The sequence below is a fragment of the Theropithecus gelada genome, chromosome 1 (assembly GCF_003255815.1).
Source record: "Theropithecus gelada isolate Dixy chromosome 1, Tgel_1.0, whole genome shotgun sequence".
Taxonomy (NCBI): Eukaryota; Metazoa; Chordata; class Mammalia; order Primates; family Cercopithecidae; genus Theropithecus; species Theropithecus gelada.
The window spans coordinates 98,068,873-98,089,474 of record NC_037668.1 but is presented as its reverse complement, the minus strand read 5'-3'; the positions used below and the strand labels follow the sequence as shown (position 1 = coordinate 98,089,474).

Sequence of the window (20,602 nt, the reverse complement as noted above, 5' to 3'; positions counted from 1 at the left end):
ATAATGCCTACATCTCTCTCATCTTTTTTCTAAATGCATCATAAAACTGCCTTCAGAGAATAAACAGCATTTAAAAGTCAGCAACTATAATAAAATTCTTGTAGGATTGGAAAGAATTGTCATAAATCGAATACTTCAAATATCCCACTAATAAAACGATTAAAATCATCCAATGTATCAGTATTTTCTGCTATTTTACTGTTAATTTTACAAGCTTAAAACAGTAAGTCTTGAGAAAACTGAACAACAGCATCTATTTTTGTATGTTCGTATTATGAAAGCTATTTGTCCTTCATTACCAAATCAAGTATCTATCAAAATAACAGGAATAAAAACATATGTGTTTGTTCCCAGAACTCCATGGCATGCTATACTAAGTAAATCCTCTCTCCACATGTACATTTCCCTAAAAATTAGCAACATACCAATTTGAAAACACCAACAATCTTCGAAAGTATTTTAAGTGGAAAGTGATGAAATATGTTAATACTTAACAAATATCTCATTATGATAAACTTTTGTCAATTATTTTATTGAGCAGAAAGTTAATGATTACCTGTACCGTAACAGTAGATTCTTAGAGAATTCCAATTTCCTGTTTAGTATTTAAGTGACATCATAAAATTCTCAATATATGGTGTTTACTGACAATGACACTTGAATTGTCACTTCTCCGCCAATAAGTCTTCCAAAAAGCACAAGACTATTATTTTTATTCCAATTGTCTGTTTTAAAAGTACACCTTATCTTACTTCATAGCTTAACTATTTTTTCTTTACAATTAATCCATTTATTTAATATTCTTGCGATAGAAATGATTTTCAAAATAAAAGTGAAACGAAAGGATAAAAAGTCATACACTCTAATTCACATTTCAACATTTATAAAAATTCTTCTCAAGAACAACTGTGAAATATCACAAATCTGTGTATTATTCAAACAAAGGAAAATCTCTGGTTTCAGATATAACCCGTTTTTTGACATTATAAAAATTAAGTAATCAGGCTCACTAAAGTAAGCGTCTGTCAAAAAGAATAAGATCTTTGAATTATATTGTTGGGCCAGAACCACACAACAGGAAGAGCAGTAAGGGACCAACAACCTACAAAGTTCAACACTAAATTAACACAGGCATGAATAATTTTGTTTTCTTTCTTCCAAGAACGCAAAGAAAAAATACTCAGTTTTTTTAAAAGGGGATTTAACCTATATACGCGTACAGAGTGCAGTTAGTCTTGTGTTAAGCCCGCAAAGCCAAACGACCACGTTGGCACAATTTAAGGCAGAAAAAAAAAATTCCCGAGAATAAGAGTCAGAGTTTCCTAATCCCAAAATGCCCTGGCCCTGCCTCTCTACATTTTTTTGCAGGCCTGGAACACAACTCTTAAGTAAATGCAACAGCCACCAGCCACTCAAGCAGCCTGGCCCGGGGAAGCAGCGACAGAGGCCTAAGGAAATTGAGTGTGTGTTAGGCCTAGGCTGAGGCGGCGTTAGCAGGAACAGTGATGGTGGACGATACTCACTCCGGCGGGAAGAGGCGCAGTTCGTCGATCTTGCCTAGGAAACCGAAGAGAGTCCGCATCTGCTCAGAGCTAGCGCTCGGGGAGACATTAGTCACCTGGATTACCTCGGTGCCGCCGCCTCCGCCGCCACCACCTCCGCCACCGGGCCCGCCGCTGGGGCCCGGACCTGCAGTGCTGGGGACGACGGTAGTGTTGCTCATGGCGCTGCTCGGGTTCTCGCTCCTGCTTTAACACATCAAACACACAACAAACAGTGAGAAGGAGGGGGAAGAGGAACCGGTTCGCGGGAGAGAGGAGGGTGTCCGATGCTACAGCCTCTGCTTCTGCTGCCGTTGCCGCCGCCGCCGCCGTTTCTCCGCCCCGCTGCACGCCGCGGGGGAGGGGAAGAGAGCGCGCGAGCTCGAGACCACGAGAAAACAAACGGCCACCCCCCTTGCCTCCAACTACAGCACTAGCGGGCCCGAGCTCCCACAATGCCTTGCGGCGCAGGGCGCGTCAGCGTCGCCTCTACCCCGCGCAGGCCCAGCAACCCTCGCCCGCAGCCCGAGAAATGTGAGGCACCGCGGTCTAGAGAAAGGCGTTATCCACCTTCGTCTCTCGTTTTTTTCTTTTTCTTTGGAAGGGAGAAGAGGCACGTATAAACTTTTGTTTTTTAAAAAACATTCATCCCCCTGCAAAAAGTCACTTCAGCAATTCTTACTAAATGCTGCGCACGATATGTCTTCATATACTGATAATCATCTACAGATCTATCCAATTACTAATGATATTTAAATCCAAGCTAAGATGCCACCCCACCACCACCACTATAAAATGTCCCGGAATCTTAAATGTATCATGAATTTCGGTAACATTAAATCTGTAACCAATTTGTTTTGTCACAAACTTTTAGAAAGGATACATTTTAATATTACACTTACTAATAAGCGTTTTGTACATTTATTCACAATGAATGACTTTTTTTGAGTGACTTTTCTTTTTCTGGTCGCCCTGTCGCCGAGGCTGCAGTGCAGTGGCACCATCTTGGCTCACTGCGACCTCCGCTTCCTGTGTTGAAGCCATTCTCCTACCTCGGCCTCGTGAGTAGCTGGGATTACAGGCGCCTGCCATGACGCCCGGCTAAGTTTTGCATTTTTAGTAGACATGGGGTTTCACCATGTTGGCCAGGCTGGTCTCCAACTCCTGACCTCTGCAGATCCACCCGCCTTGGCCTCCCAAAGTGCTGGGATTACAGGCGCGTGAGCCACTGTGCCCAGTCAATTTCACAATAGCGGACTTTTTGGAAACACAGTTTACAGTACTTAAATATATTCAACTATATATTTCTAAAGAATATACTGCAATTTCTCAAGAAAAACTTGTTTCACATACATATTCTTGCTTAAAATAATTTTGAAGCTTTTGACTATTAAAAAAATCCTTGCCTTAGTTTTCAACCTCATCTGAACTATTCTCTCAACTGCATCCAGCGTGTAGTCCAGTGACTTGTAGTGCCCCAAACATGACAAAAACCATAATATCTCTGTGCCTATATACCAGGTATTAATAACATCATTCATCTGTCATCTTCTGTAGAGCATTCCTTCCCTCACTGCTATGACTTCTGCAAGCTGTTAAGGCTTCCTCTTTTCTGCTAAGTAACAGAAGATACATATATTTATTACTGACATGTATCACTCAAAGTTGTGAGCTTCCTGGGTCAGTCCAGAACCTGGCACAATGTTGTCACACAGTCAGTCCCAATACATGTGCTGGACACATGCACAAACATACCTTAATGACAATGTCATTTAAGACAGTTCACTAAATAATTTACTTGACCTTGAATGTTTTTAGAGGTAAAACTTTTAGAGGTTTTAGAGGTAAAAACAACTTGAAGCCTTACATTAGTGAATACTTCTTGGCACAGTGCAGTCAAGATGCAATATGTGAGAGATTAGAGCACAAGGTTATTGAGATTAGGATGTAGAGCCAACTGGCTAAGTGACTTTCACTAGTGCTTATATAGAAAATGGATGGATGGATTGAATGTGAGCCTCAGCAAAATTACAAATTATGGCCTTCATAGAAACCAACTAGCATTAGCTAGAGCCAAGACTTTTCAGAATTTTAAAGAAAAGCATATAGTTGTCCCTCAGTATCTGTGGAGGATTGGTTCCAGGACCCTCCCACAAATACCAGAACCAGAGGGTGCTCAAATCCCCTATATAAAATGGTATTGTGTAACAGTGCATTTGATCTGTATCCATGGGCTCCATGTATGTGGATTCAACCAACCTGGGACTGAAAATATTTGGGGAAAAATTGATGGTCTAAACATGTACAGACTTTTTATTTCTTGTCTAACAACTATTTACACAGCTCTTACATTGTATAATTATTAGTATAGAGATGATTTAAAATATTTGGGAGGATGTGCACAGATTATATACACACACTATACTATTTTACATAAAGAATTTGAGCATCTGTGTATTTTGGTATCCTCTGGGTCCTGTTATCAATTCCCCATGAATACTCACCTCAGGACTGGTACGACTGTATTTGCACATAATGTAAGCACATACTCTCATACTCTTGAGTAACCCTTATCTAAAATGCTTGGGACCATAAGTGTTTTGGATTTTTAAAAAACATTTTGGAATATCTGCATTATATTTACTGATTTAGCATCCCTAATCCTAACATTTAAAATCTGAAATGCTCCAATAAGCATTTACTTTGTGTCACGTCAGTGCTCATAAAGTTTCAGATTTTTGAGCATTTTGGATTTTGGTTTTTTGGATTAGGGATACTCAACCTTTAATACTGAATACAATGTAAATGTTATGTAAATAGCTGTTATACTGCATTTCTAAAAACTTTTATTTTTAATGTCATTATTTTTTATTTTTTGAATATTTTTGATAGGGGTTGGCTAAACCCAAGTATGTGGAACACATGGTATGGAGGCTGATTGTACAACTAACTGCATGTCACTCATAAATATCTGTGAATACAAAGAATGGTAATTCATTTTCTCATTCTGAATCAGACATATGTAACTGCCAGTTACAGATTCTTAAATAGTTTAACATTTATTGTGAGTGCCTACTATATGCCACGCATGCTAAAATATTTGATGATAAAAGGACAAATAACAGAAGGTCAGGGTTCATGCCTTTTTCTTTTTTTCCTTAAATGTTAACACTTATTTATTCTCTGTGATGGGTACACATAAATCTTTTATATGACTCTACATTTTTCTGTATGTTGGACACATTTCATAATTAAAATTACAAATTCAAACCAAAGAAAAAGGTAGTTGTAATAAAATCCTTTAAACCACCAGAAGCCAATTTATGTACAATAACTTACTGAACAAATAGATGACACTTTGCTACAGAGAAACTAGGTGGCAAAAAGTTCATTCAAATGAGGAGGATTTTAAAATATTTTATTTTCAAATCATTTAGCAGCTACCAAAAAAAAAAAATTACTGAATTTAAAGTTAGAAGGCTGGCTTAAAATACCAGCCCTGCTGGCCAGGCGCAGTGGCTCATGCCCAGCACTTTGGGAGGCTGAGGTGGGCAGATCACGAGGTCAGGAGATTGAGACCATCCTGGCTAACATGGTGAAACCCCATCTCTACTAAAAATACAAAACCAAAATTAGTTGGGTGTGGTGGCAGGTGCCTGTAGTCCCAGCTACCTGGGAGGCTGAGGCAGGAGAATGGCGTGAACCCAGGAGGCAGAGCTTGCAGAGAGCCGAGATTGCGCCACTGCACTCCAGCCTGGGCGACAGAGCGAGACTGTCTCAAAAAAAAAAAAAAAACACCCCACACACAAAACAACAAGCAAGCAAACAAAAAACAACCAGCCCTGTCTTTAAGCATGTGATTTGAGGAAATTTCACTTAATTTCTAAAAATCTATGTCAGTTTGTCAGTCAAATGAAGAGCTGAATCATAATTTTGAAGATTCTTGTAGGTCTAATAGATTAAATAATTACATTAATGTCTGTTTTATATAGGAATAAGACATATACCTAAAGACAAATGACAAATACATTAAAGCAAATAAATATAACCAATTTATGAGTTTTAAATCACTTCAGATTTATTTAGGCTCACAATTAAACAGGACTATAGAAAATATAGAATCTGGAGACAGGATTCATGCCTGTTTTATTCACTGTATCTACAACATCATTAAGAGGCAGTCAAAAAACTCACAAATTTCTTCAAATATTATGTACCTAACTGTATTCCAAGGATTTTCCTAGCTGCTGGAAATAGAGTAGGGAAAAGGAAGTGAATGTCCCTGATATCATAAAACTTCAGGTCTAGCATGGCAAACTTTCAATATAAAAACACAGCCAGGTGCGGTGGCTCACGCCTGTAATCCAAGCACTTTGGCAGGCCGAGGCAGGAGGATCACCTGAGGTCGGGAGTTCGAGACCAACTTGATCAACATGGAGAAACCCTGTCTCTACTAAAAATACAAAATTAGTGGGCCATGGTGGTGCATGCCTGTAATCCCAGCTACTTGGGAGGCTGAGGCAGGAGAATTGCTTGAACCTGGGAGGCAGAGGTTGCAGTGAGCTGAGATTGCGCCAGTGCACTCCAGCCTCGGCAACAAGAGCAAAACTCCATCTCCAAAAAAAAAAAAAAACAAAAAACCAGAAACAAACAAACAAAAAACACACAAAAAAACCCCACAAAGATGAAAGGAGTGATGTGTTGTGATGACATGAAATAGGACAGGGGATGGCGGAAAAAATGTTATCTGCTGAGACCTTACTAAAAGGAAGAAACAAGCCATTTGAATTTCTGGAGGAAGAGTATTCCAGACAGAGGAAATAACAAATTAGAAAGACCCTAACGATACAAACAAGTTTGGAGCTTTCAAGAAAAGAAGACCACTCTTTGTGAAGTGAATGCTTTCCAGTTTATATTTCAGAGACAGACTTAGAAATCTTGTCATGTGGAAAGCAAAGTGAAGGAAGTATGCACAGAGAAGGTTCAATTAGCTCATCTTTGAATGTAAGTAAGGGAAAGCTTCTAGTTACCTATAAACGATCATTATCATCAATTTTATTATGAGTTAATGCAGCTAGGTATGGTGGCTCATGCCTGTAATCCCAGCACTTTGGGAGGCAGAGGTGGGTGGATTGCTTGAGCCCAGTTGTTTGAGACCAGCCTGGGAACGCAGAGAAACCCCACCTCTACAAAAAGTACAAAAAAGTTAGCTGGGTGTAGTGGTGTGCACCTGTGGTCCCAATTACTTGGGAGGCTGAAGTGGAGGATCATCTGAGCCTGGGAGGTCAAAGATGCAGTAAGCTGAGATCGTGACACTGTACTCCAGTCTGGGTGACAGAGTGAGACCCTATCTCAAAGAAAAAAAAAAGTTAAATAACCTATCATTTGGCCTATAAAGTTACATTATGGAAAAGTGCATGATTTCTGATAGGCTTTTGAAACACAGGAAATAACTTACAGGTTCCCCCAAATACTTTGAAGATTCACAGGTAGGACAGGTAGGGAACCACTACTGCCACACTGAAAAAAAAAAAATTAACTGGTGCTTGATATTGGCAGGAAAGCATGTCAAACAATATTAGACAATGAGTCTTTGTACACATTCTTAAAACAATACTAATCCTCTTAGTCCTAATGAACAAGCTTTAGTTCTTTCCCATCTCAAGCTTCTAAAAAGATCTTTGTATTCAGACGGAAGGTCTTTTAGATAAAAGAGAGCACACAGGCCACGCGTGGTGGCTCACGCCTGTAATCTCATCACTTTGGGAGGCCGAGGTTGAGTTTGAGACGAGACTGACCAACATGGAGAAACCCCGTCTCTACTAAAAATACAAAATCAGCCAGACGTGGTGGCGCATGCCTGTAATCCCAGCTACTTGGGAGGCTGAGGAGGGAGAACTGCTTGAACCTGGGAGGTGGAGGTTGTGGTGACCCAAGATTGTGCCACTGCACTCCAGCCTGGGGCAACAAGAGCGAAATTCCGTCTCAAAAGAAAAAAAAAAAGAGCAGACACAGGTATGCATAATCCCCCTACCCACTGGACACCCTGTTTCCAGTTGGATAAATCAAATCACTTTTTGTTACCACTTTTGTTCACACTAATGGAAAAGATGGTGGAGTCCTTCCAATTAACACAATTTTGCAAATCGACACAAGCAACAGGACTTTTATGAAATTAGTTGTTAAACAGCTCTTCCCTCCACCTCAAGCAAATACATTTTTTGAGGCTAGAAAAGTCAATTTATCAGTCTTTGGGTTTCTGATACCTAACAATATTATACTGGAACAAGTCCAGCATTAAACAAAAATCTACCATCACCTATGTGCTAGAAACTTTACAAATGCCTCATACAATCTGCTCAACTCTTGTAAGGCAGATGGCTTATCACTAAAGTATATTAAGGGAATGCATGCAGTAAAGGCTTTGTGAATGAAGATGGTAATGTATTTGTTTCATTTAGAGGGAAATTTGATTGAGCAAACTCTCAAAGTATTTGGCTATAATTTTTTTTTCCCTTTGGCTATAGAGAGCAATAAGAAAAACCTAGGAAATAAATTGCTGATTACAAATCCATAAGTTTTAAAAAACTTATCTGCAGGCCAGGAACGGTGGCTCATGCCTATAATCCCAGCACTTTGGGAGCCCAAGGTGAGTGGATCACTTCAGGCCAGGAGTGACTAGCGTGGCCAAAATGACAAAACCCCGCCTCTACTAAAAATACAAAAATTAGCTGGGCATGGTGGTGTGCAACTGTAGTCTCAGCTATTCGGAGGCTGAGGCAGGAGAATCGCTTGAACCCAGGAGGCGGAGGCTGCAGTAAGCTGAGATTGTGCCATTGCATTCCAGCCTAGGCAACAGGGCAAGACTCTGCCTCAAAAAAAAAAAAAAAAAAAATTTATCTGCAGATGTATTTAAAAATCAAATTGTAAATCCCATGCTCCCATTTCTTCTTCATCTAAATGAAGGGGAGAGGATAAGGATGAGTTAGCACTAGGGGACTGACTGACAGACAAAAGAACACATTGACACACATACCAGGACAGAAAAAAAGTCTACCTATGTTTATTTTCAAATACTTCTTTCATATCGTTTAATATATATTGTCTTCCAATAGCAAGGATTTTGTATGTATGTTTTTAAATTGACAGAGCAGGGTCTGTGAACACCCTAAAATTATAGGTAAAAATCTATCTGTGACCATTTTTCATAGCTTTGTTTTATGATTAACATAGAGGGAAAAAGTAGTAGTCAGAGAATTAAGATACTGTTGCTTGCATCGTATGCATAGTATTCTCAGCTATAGTGCACGTGTATTGCTTGGAAAATCAGAATCAGTTTATTTGTACAGATTTGCTTGGCTTTTTTATTTAATTGGCTCAAAAGAAACATTTGGCTGGGAAGCTCCAGACACTGATTACTCAATACTATCTTCTATGTTATAAAAGATTCTTTTGGAGTCTTAACTGACAAAAAGCCATTGGAAGGAATGCTTCACAATCTTAAAAAATAAAAAAAATTTCAATGCAAGAAAATATCCAGTAGAGTTATATGTATCTTTACCTCTAATAGTTTCATGCATTTTAATATTAGTTTTTCGTAATCAAGGAATTAAACACATGCACCATTTGACCTTTTATGTTTTTTTCCCCCATGCAGTAAAATTAACTTTCTCTTCATGAAGGAAAATTATTTTTAAAGACTTACTTAAAACTGGAAAAAAAATGAAAGTGTACTCAAATCAGTACATTTCATTAATAAGGCTGAATTACATTAACTGAATGCTTTTAAAACGACCTTCAATCCTCATAACACTTAAAAGGTGCTGGAGTGATTAATAATGCAGGCCCTAGAGTCAACCTGAAGGGGCTCTACCAATTAAGATAATTGTGTGAACTTCAGCTCATTACTTGGTGCTTCAATTTCCTTATTTAAACTAAGAGGGTAATAATAATGCCCACCTCATTGGGGTTGTTATGAGGATAGTGAGAATACTAATACAAATGCTTAGAATAAATTACTATTATAATGACTATTCTATAAATAAACTAAGGCTTAGAAAAGTTAAGCAACTTGTCTAACATATAAAGCAGGTAATAGTAGAGCAGGGATTAAAAAAACCAAACCAGGTACTACATCTCACGCCAAAGCCTGTATTTCCACTATGTTGTACTGTCTCCTACTATGTCTTCTCATAATAAATCCAGAAAAATTTAAACTCACATGAAAGATATAACTCACGAGAGTTAGTTTACATAGTGAGAACAGTTTCTTGTTTAGATTTCATATTTTAACATAGGGTTTTTTGTGGCATGTTAAAAATTATAATGCAATAAGTTTAATGCTAAATACTCAAACTATTTGACTGTAAAAAACATAAGCAGCTTCTATTCTGCTCCCTAATTCTACTCCCCTATGTGTATTCTCATCTACTGTAATAAATACTTCCTCTAATTAACCACATGAGCTAATGTGTCCTTTATGTGAAAAATGGGGATAATGATGCCATTTGAAGTTCTAAGATTAAAAATATGAATACAAAGCACTCAGCAGAGTGCCCAACACATAGGCACCGAACAAATGTTACATGTCATTATAGGAAAGTCAGTTTCCAACTCTCCAATTTCCTCATCTTTTCTTTTTAATTTTTTTTTTTTTGAGACAGGGTCTTGTTCTATCACCTAGGCTGAAGTGCAGAGCTCACAGCAGCCTCAAACTCATGGGTTCAAGTGATTCTCCTGCCTCAGCCCCTTACCCCCACCCCTCCAGTAGCTGGGACTATATGCTCACACTACCACACCCAGCTAATATTTTAAACTTTTGTTCAAACAGGGTCTCCCTATGTTGCCCAGGATGGTCTTGAACTCCCACCGGGGCATCCCAAAGTGCTGGGGGATTACAGGCATGAGCCACCACACTTGGCTTTTCTCATCTTTTCAATTGATGACTAACAACAGTAATAGTTGTCTTACTTTACAGTATTGTCAAAATTAAATTGATAAGAACATACCCTATAAACAGTTAAGTTATAGTAAAGATAAGAATTATACCATTATTAGATGTCCCTTCTCTTTAAATAGGCTACTGCAATGCAAACATGACACCAATATAAAAAGACACAAAACAATTGCACCTATCTTTGATTAATATTAAATTAAAATCAGGCATAATGGCTCACACCTGTAATCCCAATGCTTTGGGAGGCCAAGGTGGGTGGATTACCTGAGGTCAGGAATTCGAGACCAGCCTGGCCAACATGGCAAAACCCCAAAAATACAAAATTACTCTACTAAAAATACAAAAATTAGCTGGGTGTTGTGGTGTGTGCCTATAATCCCAGCTACTTGGGAGGCTGAGGGAAGAGAATCGCTTGAACCCAGGAGGTGGAGGTTGCAGTGAGTCAAGATCTCATCACTGCACTCCAGCCTTGGTGACAGAGTGAGACCGCATCTCAAAAATAAATAAATAAATATTAATTAAAAGTACCGTGACATGGGTCAGAACAAAAAAACTATCAAATAACCAAAGCATAAATTTTTAAAAAGTAAAATACTACTCACAATTTTACTAAAATTAAACAATTTTAGTTCCTAAAAATAAAGTACAGTAAGTAGTTTTTAAGGGCCATGTTTCTTTCCCCCAATTGCCACCCCAGGCACTTGAAACAATAAACTGTTGTTAGTTTCAAGCCACAATTAGCTCAGGCTGAAGTCTAAAGCACTTGGAGATATTGATTAAGTAATTATTTTAGGGGAGGGATGAGATGGTAGAGATGTAATATTTCTAGGAAATGAGTTAAAAAGAAAAGCAAAAATGTCAGCACCTCTGAGATGGCCATAAAGTTGTATTGATGGCTGATAAATTTAGTGTTGAGTGAAAAACATGTACCTCTAGAATGATGATGGCTGGGTTCACAGATTTTCATCATAGGTACCAAGTCTTTAAATGTCCACTAGTATTTCAACACTCCAATGATGCATACCTTTAAAATATTTAAGCATATGTAACTGTGATATTGCAAACGATGGGAAAAAACCAACCTCAAGTAGAAAAAAAAAATTGTGAGCAGTCTTGAAGGTATTCTGAAAGCTAAACTAGCACTTACCAAATTGTGAGTATAAATATGTGGTCTAGAAATCTAAGTATCAAATTTTAAATTAACAATCTATTGATTGTGATTGTTAACAAACTACCAAATTATTCAGATTTCTCTCCTTAAGTTGATGTTTAAGGATAAAGTCTCAGGGACCATATTGTGTCTTATTAAAACTGTAGGCAAGCTTTGCTATATAAACAGTATTTGCCAATTATAAACATTTACTGTATCTCCCTTTTTAAAGTAAATTAAATTGCAAGCAGAATCCATGGGTGGGGAGGGGGTGGATAAAAAGTCAAATTTTAAAATAGTGGATTTTCATTGAAATTGTTTTTAAAACAGACTTACTCAGTAGTGGATGTGTTAACATAAAGATAGTGTTTGGTGCCCTAACTTTACTTCTGTATTACTTTACTAGTTTAAAGCCAAAAAAAAAAAAAAAAAACAAAACATAAAATCCATACAATTAATACAAAATCTGAGACTTTAAGTCAGAGAACACATTAATCTTGGAAAACAGAGCAAGAATACTGCACTAGCTTTTAAAGGTTAGGAGTAATAATCACTGTGAATAATAGGAAACACTTCCAGCTGATTTTAGAACAACCAATAAACAAATCTCAGTATTATAGTGCTTTTTTGAAAACGACATAAGCAGGATTGGTTTACCACCACCCTTGTTTCAGTTTATTTTTATAATATAATGAAATAAACTGGAAAACCCCCAAATTAAAAGCATTTTTGATAATTTTTTTTTTACTAGTTCTTCCACGTTCAAGTAAATAAAACTAACATTTAAAAAAAGCCCTCATATAAGAGGAAAAGAAATTTTTCCTAAATCTGGGGATTAAAATTTTTTTGTGTTGAAAATAGAGAGAGCTGGGTGTGGTGGCTCATACCTGTAATTTCAGCCCCACAGGGTCTCGCTCTGTGGCTCAGGCTGGAGTACAGTGGAGCAATTTTAGCTCACTGTAACCTCTACCTTTTGGGGTCAAGCCATCCTCCTACCTCAGCCTCCCGAGTAGCTGGGATCACAGGTCATGCCACACCACGCCCAATTAATTTTTGTATTTTTTGTAGAGACAGAGTTTCAAGATGTTGCCCAGGCTGGTCTTGAACTCCTGAACTCATGGGATCTGCCTGCTTTTGCCTCCCAAAGTGCTGGAATTACAGGCATGAGTCACCATACCTGGCCAATCCCAGCACTTTGGAAGGTTGAGGTGGGAGGATTGCTTGAGCCTGGGAGTTGAGACCAGTCTGGGCAATATGGGGAGATCCTGTCTCTATAAAACATTAAAAAATTAGCTGGATGTGGTGGCATGAGCCTACAGCTGCAGCTACTGGGGGGCATGGGGTGGAGGTTGAGGCAGGAGGATCACCTGAACCCATGAGTTTGAAGCTGCAGTAAGCTCTGCACTCCAGCCTGGGTGACAAAGTGAAACTCTGTCTTGGGAAATAAAAAAAGGGACGGGGGAGACAAAATACTAGAATCAAATATTAAATCTCCTAGAGCAAGCTGTTTCATGATTCAAAAGTATATAAGAGAAGCAGAGAAAACAAAGAATATACAAATGCATTATTCCAAAGACAATGCACTTTCTCCATTAGAAAAAATGACCATATACGACTCCAATAACAACATAATACAAATTTCAAAGCCACATCTGAAACTATCAATAAAATGCAAAATATATACTGCCTTCACTGAAAAGAAAAGAATGTCTTCTTGGCCAGGCATCGTGGCTCATGCCTGTAATTCCAACACTTTGGGAGGCCAAGGCAGGTGGGCTGCTTGAACCCAGGAGTTTGAGAACAGCCTGGGCAATATGGCAAAACTTCATCTCTACCAAAAAAAAAAAAAAAAAAAAAAAAAAAAGTGAGGTGCCTGTAGTCCCAGCTAGTTGTGAGGCTGAGGTGCGAGGATCCCTTGAGTCAGGGAGGTCAAAGCTGCAGTAAGCCTGGGCAACAGAGTGAGACTCCGTCTCAGAACAAAAGGAAAAACAAAAAAAGAATGTCCTCTCCTAGCTACTTTTAAAGTTGGCAATGATAGGCCTGAAGGGAAAACAAATGTGAAATTGCAAGTCTAAATTTTTAAAGAAAGCTAAAATATTCTCTCAAAAAATAACTTTTACCATAAGATAGCAGCCCCCATAGATAAGGCAATATTCTGAAAGATAACATAATACAATTCGAAATAGGCTAAATTTGTTACTTTACACAAAAAGAAACTTCCTGGAATGTCTGCAAAACAAATATACTTTGCTCTTGACTCCATTTTGTAAACAAATGTGCTTGCAAATCTGCACAAATTAACTCAATTTACTCTTACTATAATTTCAGACTTCAATAATCCATCCCATCAATTGTACCTTTTATCTATGTCTTTATAAATTTTAATGGTAGAGACAAGCTGCGCTATACTTTGATAACAGTCTTACTTTCTGTTATGAAACAAAACAGTACCCTTTGGCCAATGTGATTTTTAGGCTTAACATAAATTTGGTTTCTTCACTTTCTTTTTGCATTTAGCAAAGAAGCTTGAAGAGGGAAGGCTTTCATCACATAAATAAAATGAATATAATAAATACTAGCTAGACAATTCCATTACAAAAGGTAGCTGTGCAGTAGTCTGCAGTCTTGACACAGGAGACATTCATTTCGTATTATTTTAGTAATGTATATAAAGTCAATTTTTCTAAAAAAACAAATACTTTGACTTAAACGCCAGTGTTGGAAAAGTGTTAGAATTTTTGTTTTCAATGTATTCTCCTTAAAACAATTGAAATGGAGCTAATTCTCACATAAGTATTTATAACTACTTTTTCATAAAGAAGCTCAATTGATTAGCTTTCAGTTTCCAGTTTCCATCAATTTGAGACAAAACATGTTATTTTCTCTATTGCATGAGGTAATAATTTTCACTGTAACTTGCTCAATCTGCACTTACTACATAAATACAATACAGCAGGCTGGGTGCGGTGGCTCACACCTGTAATCCCAGCAATTTGGGAGGCCGAGGCAGGTGGATCACATGAGGCCAGGAGTTTGAGACCAGTCTGGCCAACATGGTGAAACCCTGCCTCTACTAAAAAAATACAAAAATATTAGCCGGGTGTGGTGGCGCATACTTGTAATACCAGCTTCTTGGGAGGGTAAGACAGGAGAAATCACTTGAAGCTGGGAGGTGGAGGTTGCAGTGACCAAGACTGAGCCATTGCACTCCAGTCTGGGTGACAGAGCGAGACTCCATCTCTCTGTCTCTCTCTCTCTCTCTCACACGCACACACTACACATTGTATTACAGTAACTAGTACATTCTTACATATGTCAGTTTATATCTATTGGAGTTTACCACAAGCATATGGCCACCGGGATTTTTTTTTCAGAATTACTCTTTGCCATTTAACAGAATATACTTTCCTTATACAAGATGAAACAATGTTTTAATACAGTATCATTAAATGTCAATAATGAAATATTTAACTTCAAGAACAACAAATTAAAAAATTATACCTTGCTGTTATTTTTTAATAAATTGAACTAGGCACGGTGTGGTGGCTCATGCCTATAATCCCAGTGCTTTGGAAGGCCCTAGATGGAAGGATTGCTTGAGGCAGCTCATGCCTGTAATCCCAGTGCTCTGGAAGGCCCTAGATGGAAGGATAGCTTGAAGCCAGGAGTTCAAGACCAACCTTGGCAACACACACTCGTTTCTACAAAAAATAAAAACAATTAGCTGGGCATGGTGGTGTGATGGCTACTCAGGAAGCTGACGTGGGAGGACCGCTTGAGCCCAGGATTTCCAGGTTGCAGTGAGCTGTGATCACACCATGGTACTTCATCATGGGTGACAGAGTGAGACTTAGTCTCTTAAAAAAAAAAAAAGAACCAAAGAAGAATCTATTGTAGGGGGAGGCGTGGTGACTGTAAAATTTTGTACTCGAGCAATTCAATTCTCCAAAGGTGGGTTGTTACTTCCCCAAAGGTAGGTTGTTACTTCCTACAAAAGAGAAAAAGGTGGTTCTTTAATAAATAAATCTTCTTAAAAACAACTGAAGTGTCTCTTACAATGATTGCAGGATTAAAAAAAAAAGCAAGTTGGGAATTATGAAAAGCCACTAGGCAAGTCATGGTGATTAAAAAGAAAGGTTTTGGAAACAGATCTAGGTTAAAATTCCTGGTTGTGCTATTCAGAGAAACTTGTGAGGTTGGGTAAGTTTCTTTACCCCTTTTAGCCTCAATTTCCTCATCTGCAAAATTAGTCACTGTGTTAAATAAGAAATAGCAAAGAGAGGTATTATTAGCACTGAGCTTGGTATGGGCCCAATAAGGCAGCTATTACCATTACTGTGAAGGCAAGTTGACCAGGGACCTCATTAATAACCTTGCAAAAGCTGCTATGGTCGTTTTCCTTTAAAACTCAGTCTGGGTACGGTGACTGACACCTGTAATCCCAGCACTTTGGGAGGCCGAAGTCGGCGGATCGCTTGAGGCCGGGAGTTCGAGACCAGCCTGACCAACATGGCAAAACTCCGCCTCTACTAAAAAATTCAAAAATTAGCCATGCGTGGTGGTGCGCGGTTATAATCCCTGCTGCTGGAGAGAATGCGGCAGGAGAATCACTTGAACCCGGGAGGCGGAGGTTGCGGTGAGCCGGGATCACGCCACTGCAATTCAGCTTAGGCGACAGAACGAGACTGTCTCCAAAAAAAAAAAGAAAAAAAAATTCAAGACAAAAATCCACTCTTTGCTTTTTTTGCAGGGTAACAACTATTGGCAACTTTCTCTTGTTCGATATTACTGTAAAGGACTCTACAGAACTAAGAACAAAAAGGGTAGAGTTAAAAACCGAATTTTACACGTAGCAATAACCTGGACTCAGGTAAAAGTGCGTGATGAAGAATTTGTCAAAGGGACTTCATCCTACCTTTCAACTATTCTACCAATTCTCAGTAGACTTGTTGGGGGTTAGAATGGTATTCCCTGGCATATGCTTTTAAAACAAAATCATTTCAGGCAGAAGAAAAGTCTAGCACCCAGGATAGTACATACTAGGCAGGATGAATCTTAATAATTACTTGTTGAATGAATCAATAAGTTGTACATTTCAGATGAAAACTTTAATTTCCTAGGAAACACCGACTTATTGAACAAAATTTTCATTTGCTATTATTCCGGACTTACCATGAGCTGAAGATTCAAATTTTTATCTTCACTTATTTCAAAAACCTTATGCGGTAGGAATTATCCCCAAAGTAATGAAAAAGAGGAATGAGCTTTAAAAGCGGTTGAGTAAACTGCCTAAAGTTAACACAGTTTCTAAAGTGAAGCAGCTGAGATTTGAACTTGTTTTTTGGGGCTCAAAAATCCAAGTTGTCTGAGCTTCACTAAAGCTTGTATCACTACCTGTTTCCCTAAACTGTCTGATACAGAGAACATTTATTAGATTTTAAGGATTTTTGTTTTTGTCTTCTATGTTGCCAGTTCTTCCACTTCACATTACCTCCTTTGCTGGGTGGGCTATGTACCCTCAATACAACAAGAATGGTGTCAGAGTACAGGCCCTAAGAACAGAAAATTTGTTTTTCTCCGTACGCCGGAGGTCTGGCGCCACCACCACAAGCGACAAACACAGGCTGGGGTCCAGAAAGGCTGCCGACCGCGCCCAGATCTCAAGTTTTAGTTCAGGCCCACGTTCAGACTAGGAGAGGGGAGAAGAGAGGGTTATCTTTCCCGACACCCTCGCCACGGTGGAAGCACGGAGGAGAAGGGTGGAGTCGCAGTAACAGTTTAAACAATAAACCCAAAAACCCTTCTTAAGCCCGTCAAACGCACTTACTTGAGCGAAGTAATTCCAGGACGCTAGGCCGGCACCGGCAACGGAAAAGGCTTCTCTGTCCTCCGGGCCAGGCGCTGGTGCTGACGACATCTGGACTGCGCCGCAGAGAGTGAAGGCCCAGCGCGAGTCCGCGAGCCAGGCTCACAGAGCGCGCGCTCACGAAAGGGGCGTGGCATCCCAGCAGCGCCACCTTTAAGCGTCACGGGCGGGGCTGCAGCTTCTGGACTTAGGACTTTGAACATGTCGCGCCTGAAGGGGATAGCGGGGCAGGATCCCCGCGCTGGTTTCAAAGCCGCTGGAAGAGACTGCGGTACCTCGGTACCCCAAGGGCTATTGAAGGCAGCGAGGAAGAGCGGCCAGTTAAACCTGTCGGGTAGAAACCTCAGTGAAGGTAAGACCCAGAGGTATCATCCTATTGTGTCTCCTGTCAGAAAGCCTTTGGCCCAGGAAACCTCCCTTTTCTCTGGGCTGGCTTTGGCCGCTTTCTCAGATTGCTAGCCAGAATTTCTGTGCTCTAATCTAATCCCTGTGCTCATTTCGACCGGTTTGGTCAGCCCAGTTCAGTTCCTTCCCAGGTTCCCAGAATCTCTGTTAAAGGGACCCTGCTAAAAATATGATCTAAATTTAAACGGGGCGCTTTCTGGGATTCCCACAGTCTGTGGGATGAGCAACATAATATGTGACGAAACTAGCTATCACATCACGGGCAAATCTTTTGTTTCTTTGGCTCTTATTTTCCTCCTCTTATTTTAATCTTCAAGGGCAATTACCAAAGCCAAAATTATGTATTTTATCGGCCCCTTTGTGAAACTGCACTGTTCCCTGCCGAGACGCTCTTCTGTATGCAACTGTGCAGAGTCCTAATGACAAGGAATAATGAGTATATTTTCTGAGTTGAAGATCAAGATAGATGCCACACAGAGTGTTTCAATGTGGGGACATCTTGAGAAACCAGTTAAAGACCAACAAGCACAAATCTGGATATCATGAATGAATGGTCAGATGCTCTTCTGATTGTCGTGTGTATGTAAGAGGGAGAGGGAGGGGAGTGGAGAGATGGAGAAATACAGCATTCTTCCTGTAATGTTTTTCTTCGTTTATATTTAGGTTTTAAGACTGATTAAAACCTTCCATTTTCCTTCTAATGATTGCATTCTTATTGTGACATGTATAAAGTAGATTAGGCAAGCAAATGCTTGCTGAATGAATGAAAGGACATATGACATAGAATCCCTACTCCACCTAAAAGAGTTTTTGATCAATGGGAACATATGCATTTTCAAACTACAGTTGTGCACATATATATATATATATATATATATATATATATATTTGGTTTCCCCGAAGCCTGAAACATTTTTCTCTAAACTTGCATACCTATCATGCTAACACTCTGTTCTCTTACCTGTTTAATTTTTTAACAGTATTTATCACTATCAGAATTTATATCATTTATGTTTTTTGTCTTCTCTGCCCTCCAACCAAAAGGTTAATACCATGAAGTTAGTGAGCTTTGTTTTGTGCTTTGTTGTATTTCTATCACTGAAAATAGTGCTTGGTACGTAGTAGAGTCTTATTAAATATTGTGGAAGCAATAAGTAAGTGAATGAGTATTCTCAAATCATAAGTGGTGTGCTGGAGTGTACTTATTGACTAGACTCAGGTGGTTTAGTCTGTTAAACTTTAAGAGAGCACATGGATTCTGACTCTTAGGTCTGTGATGATATGGATTAGAACTGCTTAGGCTATTGTTGTGTAACCAGAACCTAACACTTACCTGGTACATAAAATGATTTTAAATGAGTGAATAAACAGTATTTCATAGGAGGGAAAAATATAAATGGGAGAAACTCATGGTATTTGTAGCTTATATATAAAAAAGGAATCCCTGTTACTATAATATAGAAGGTCTTTCCCTGTGTGCCTGTATGTAGCCTTCAGTTTCATCACTTGTCACTGAAACTTTGATAGGCAAACCACTGTAATTCTGAACTATTGGCAGTTCGTTACAGGGTCATGCTTCTTATCTTCCTATCTTTGCTCACATAACATTGAGATGGTTAATCACTCTGTGCCCTAATTTCTCATTTATTATGCAGGAGTAATAACAGGACCTATTAAGGTTTAAATGAGATAAAATGAAATAAAGTGCCTGGTACATAAAAAGTACACAGTAAAAATTCACCATTGCTGTTATCATGGCAGTAACCTTCTAATTGGTTTCCCGGAGTTTTTACTTTACATCTCACTCTTGCTACTCCAGAGGCTGAGGCAGGAGGATCACTTGAGTCCAGGAGTTTAAGGCTGTAGTACCCTATGATGGCACTTGTGAATAGCCACTGCACTCTAGCCTGGACAATATTGTGAGACCCTGTCCATAAACAACAACAATTACCCTCACACTCTAAATCCTAGTGTCATTACCAAGAGTCATTTTTTCCCAAACAGATCTTACATCACTCAAAACGTTTAATGACTTCCCATAGCCCAGAAGATACAGTATAGGTAAAGTTTTTAGCACAGCATACAAAAGGCTTTCTAAACCTTTCCCTTAACTATTTACTCTGTGGCCTCTTTTCAGCATCTTATGCTTTAATAATGATAGTAGCTCATGCCTGTAATCCCAGCACTCTGGGAAATTGAGAGGCAGGAGGGTCAAGGAATTCAAGATCAGCCTGGGGCAACATAGTGAGACCTCATCTCTACAAAAAATAAAAGAATTAGATGAGCATGGTGGCATGCGCCTGTAGTCCTAGCTACTTGGAAGGCTGAGGTGGGAGGATTGTTTGAGCCTGAGTTGGAGGCTGCAGTGAGTGCTATGATTGTTCCATTGCACTCCAGCTTGGGGAAGAGAGTGAGATCCTGTCTCTAAAATATAATAATGACACTAACAAAAATTACCTCCCCCCCAAAAAACCATACTTAAAAAATTTTTAAAGGACTATTTTAATGAAAGTTGAGCAGATGGTACATTATATTCTCATATACCCTCTGTCTCCAGCTTACAGTTTCCTCTGTTATTAACATCTTGCATTAATATAGTACGTTTATTATAATTGATGAACCAATATTGATACATTATTATTAACTGAAGTTCATAGGTTTGTTAGGGTTCATTCTTACTGTTG

General features: G+C 39.0%; 2 protein-coding genes across 14 annotated transcripts in view; one reads left to right on the top strand and one right to left on the bottom strand.

Annotated features, from left to right (window-relative positions):
- Window positions 1-17,585, bottom strand: part of SRSF11 (serine and arginine rich splicing factor 11) — a 46,254-nt gene extending 28,669 nt beyond the window's left edge. For 6 of the 13 annotated variants that reach the window (XM_025370835.1, XM_025370850.1, XM_025370811.1 and 3 more), the window contains exon 1: window positions 1,524-2,005. Coding sequence is in view for 6 of the 13 variants with exons in the window: in XM_025370766.1 (XP_025226551.1) it covers window positions 1,524-1,723 (200 nt within the window). In the remaining 7 variants the exon portion in view is untranslated. Of the gene's footprint in view, window positions 1-562; window positions 2,006-17,474 lie in introns of those variants that run through there. The other 7 variants (XM_025370766.1, XM_025370776.1, XM_025370794.1 and 4 more) reach the window with 3 other exon arrangements.
- The window catches only part of LRRC40 (leucine rich repeat containing 40), a 63,330-nt gene continuing 60,310 nt past the window's right edge, over window positions 17,583-20,602 (top strand). The window contains exon 1 of the mRNA XM_025370746.1: window positions 17,583-17,865. Coding sequence (XP_025226531.1) covers window positions 17,715-17,865 — 151 coding nt within the window. The 5' untranslated portion in view covers window positions 17,583-17,714. The remainder of the gene's footprint in view (window positions 17,866-20,602) is intronic.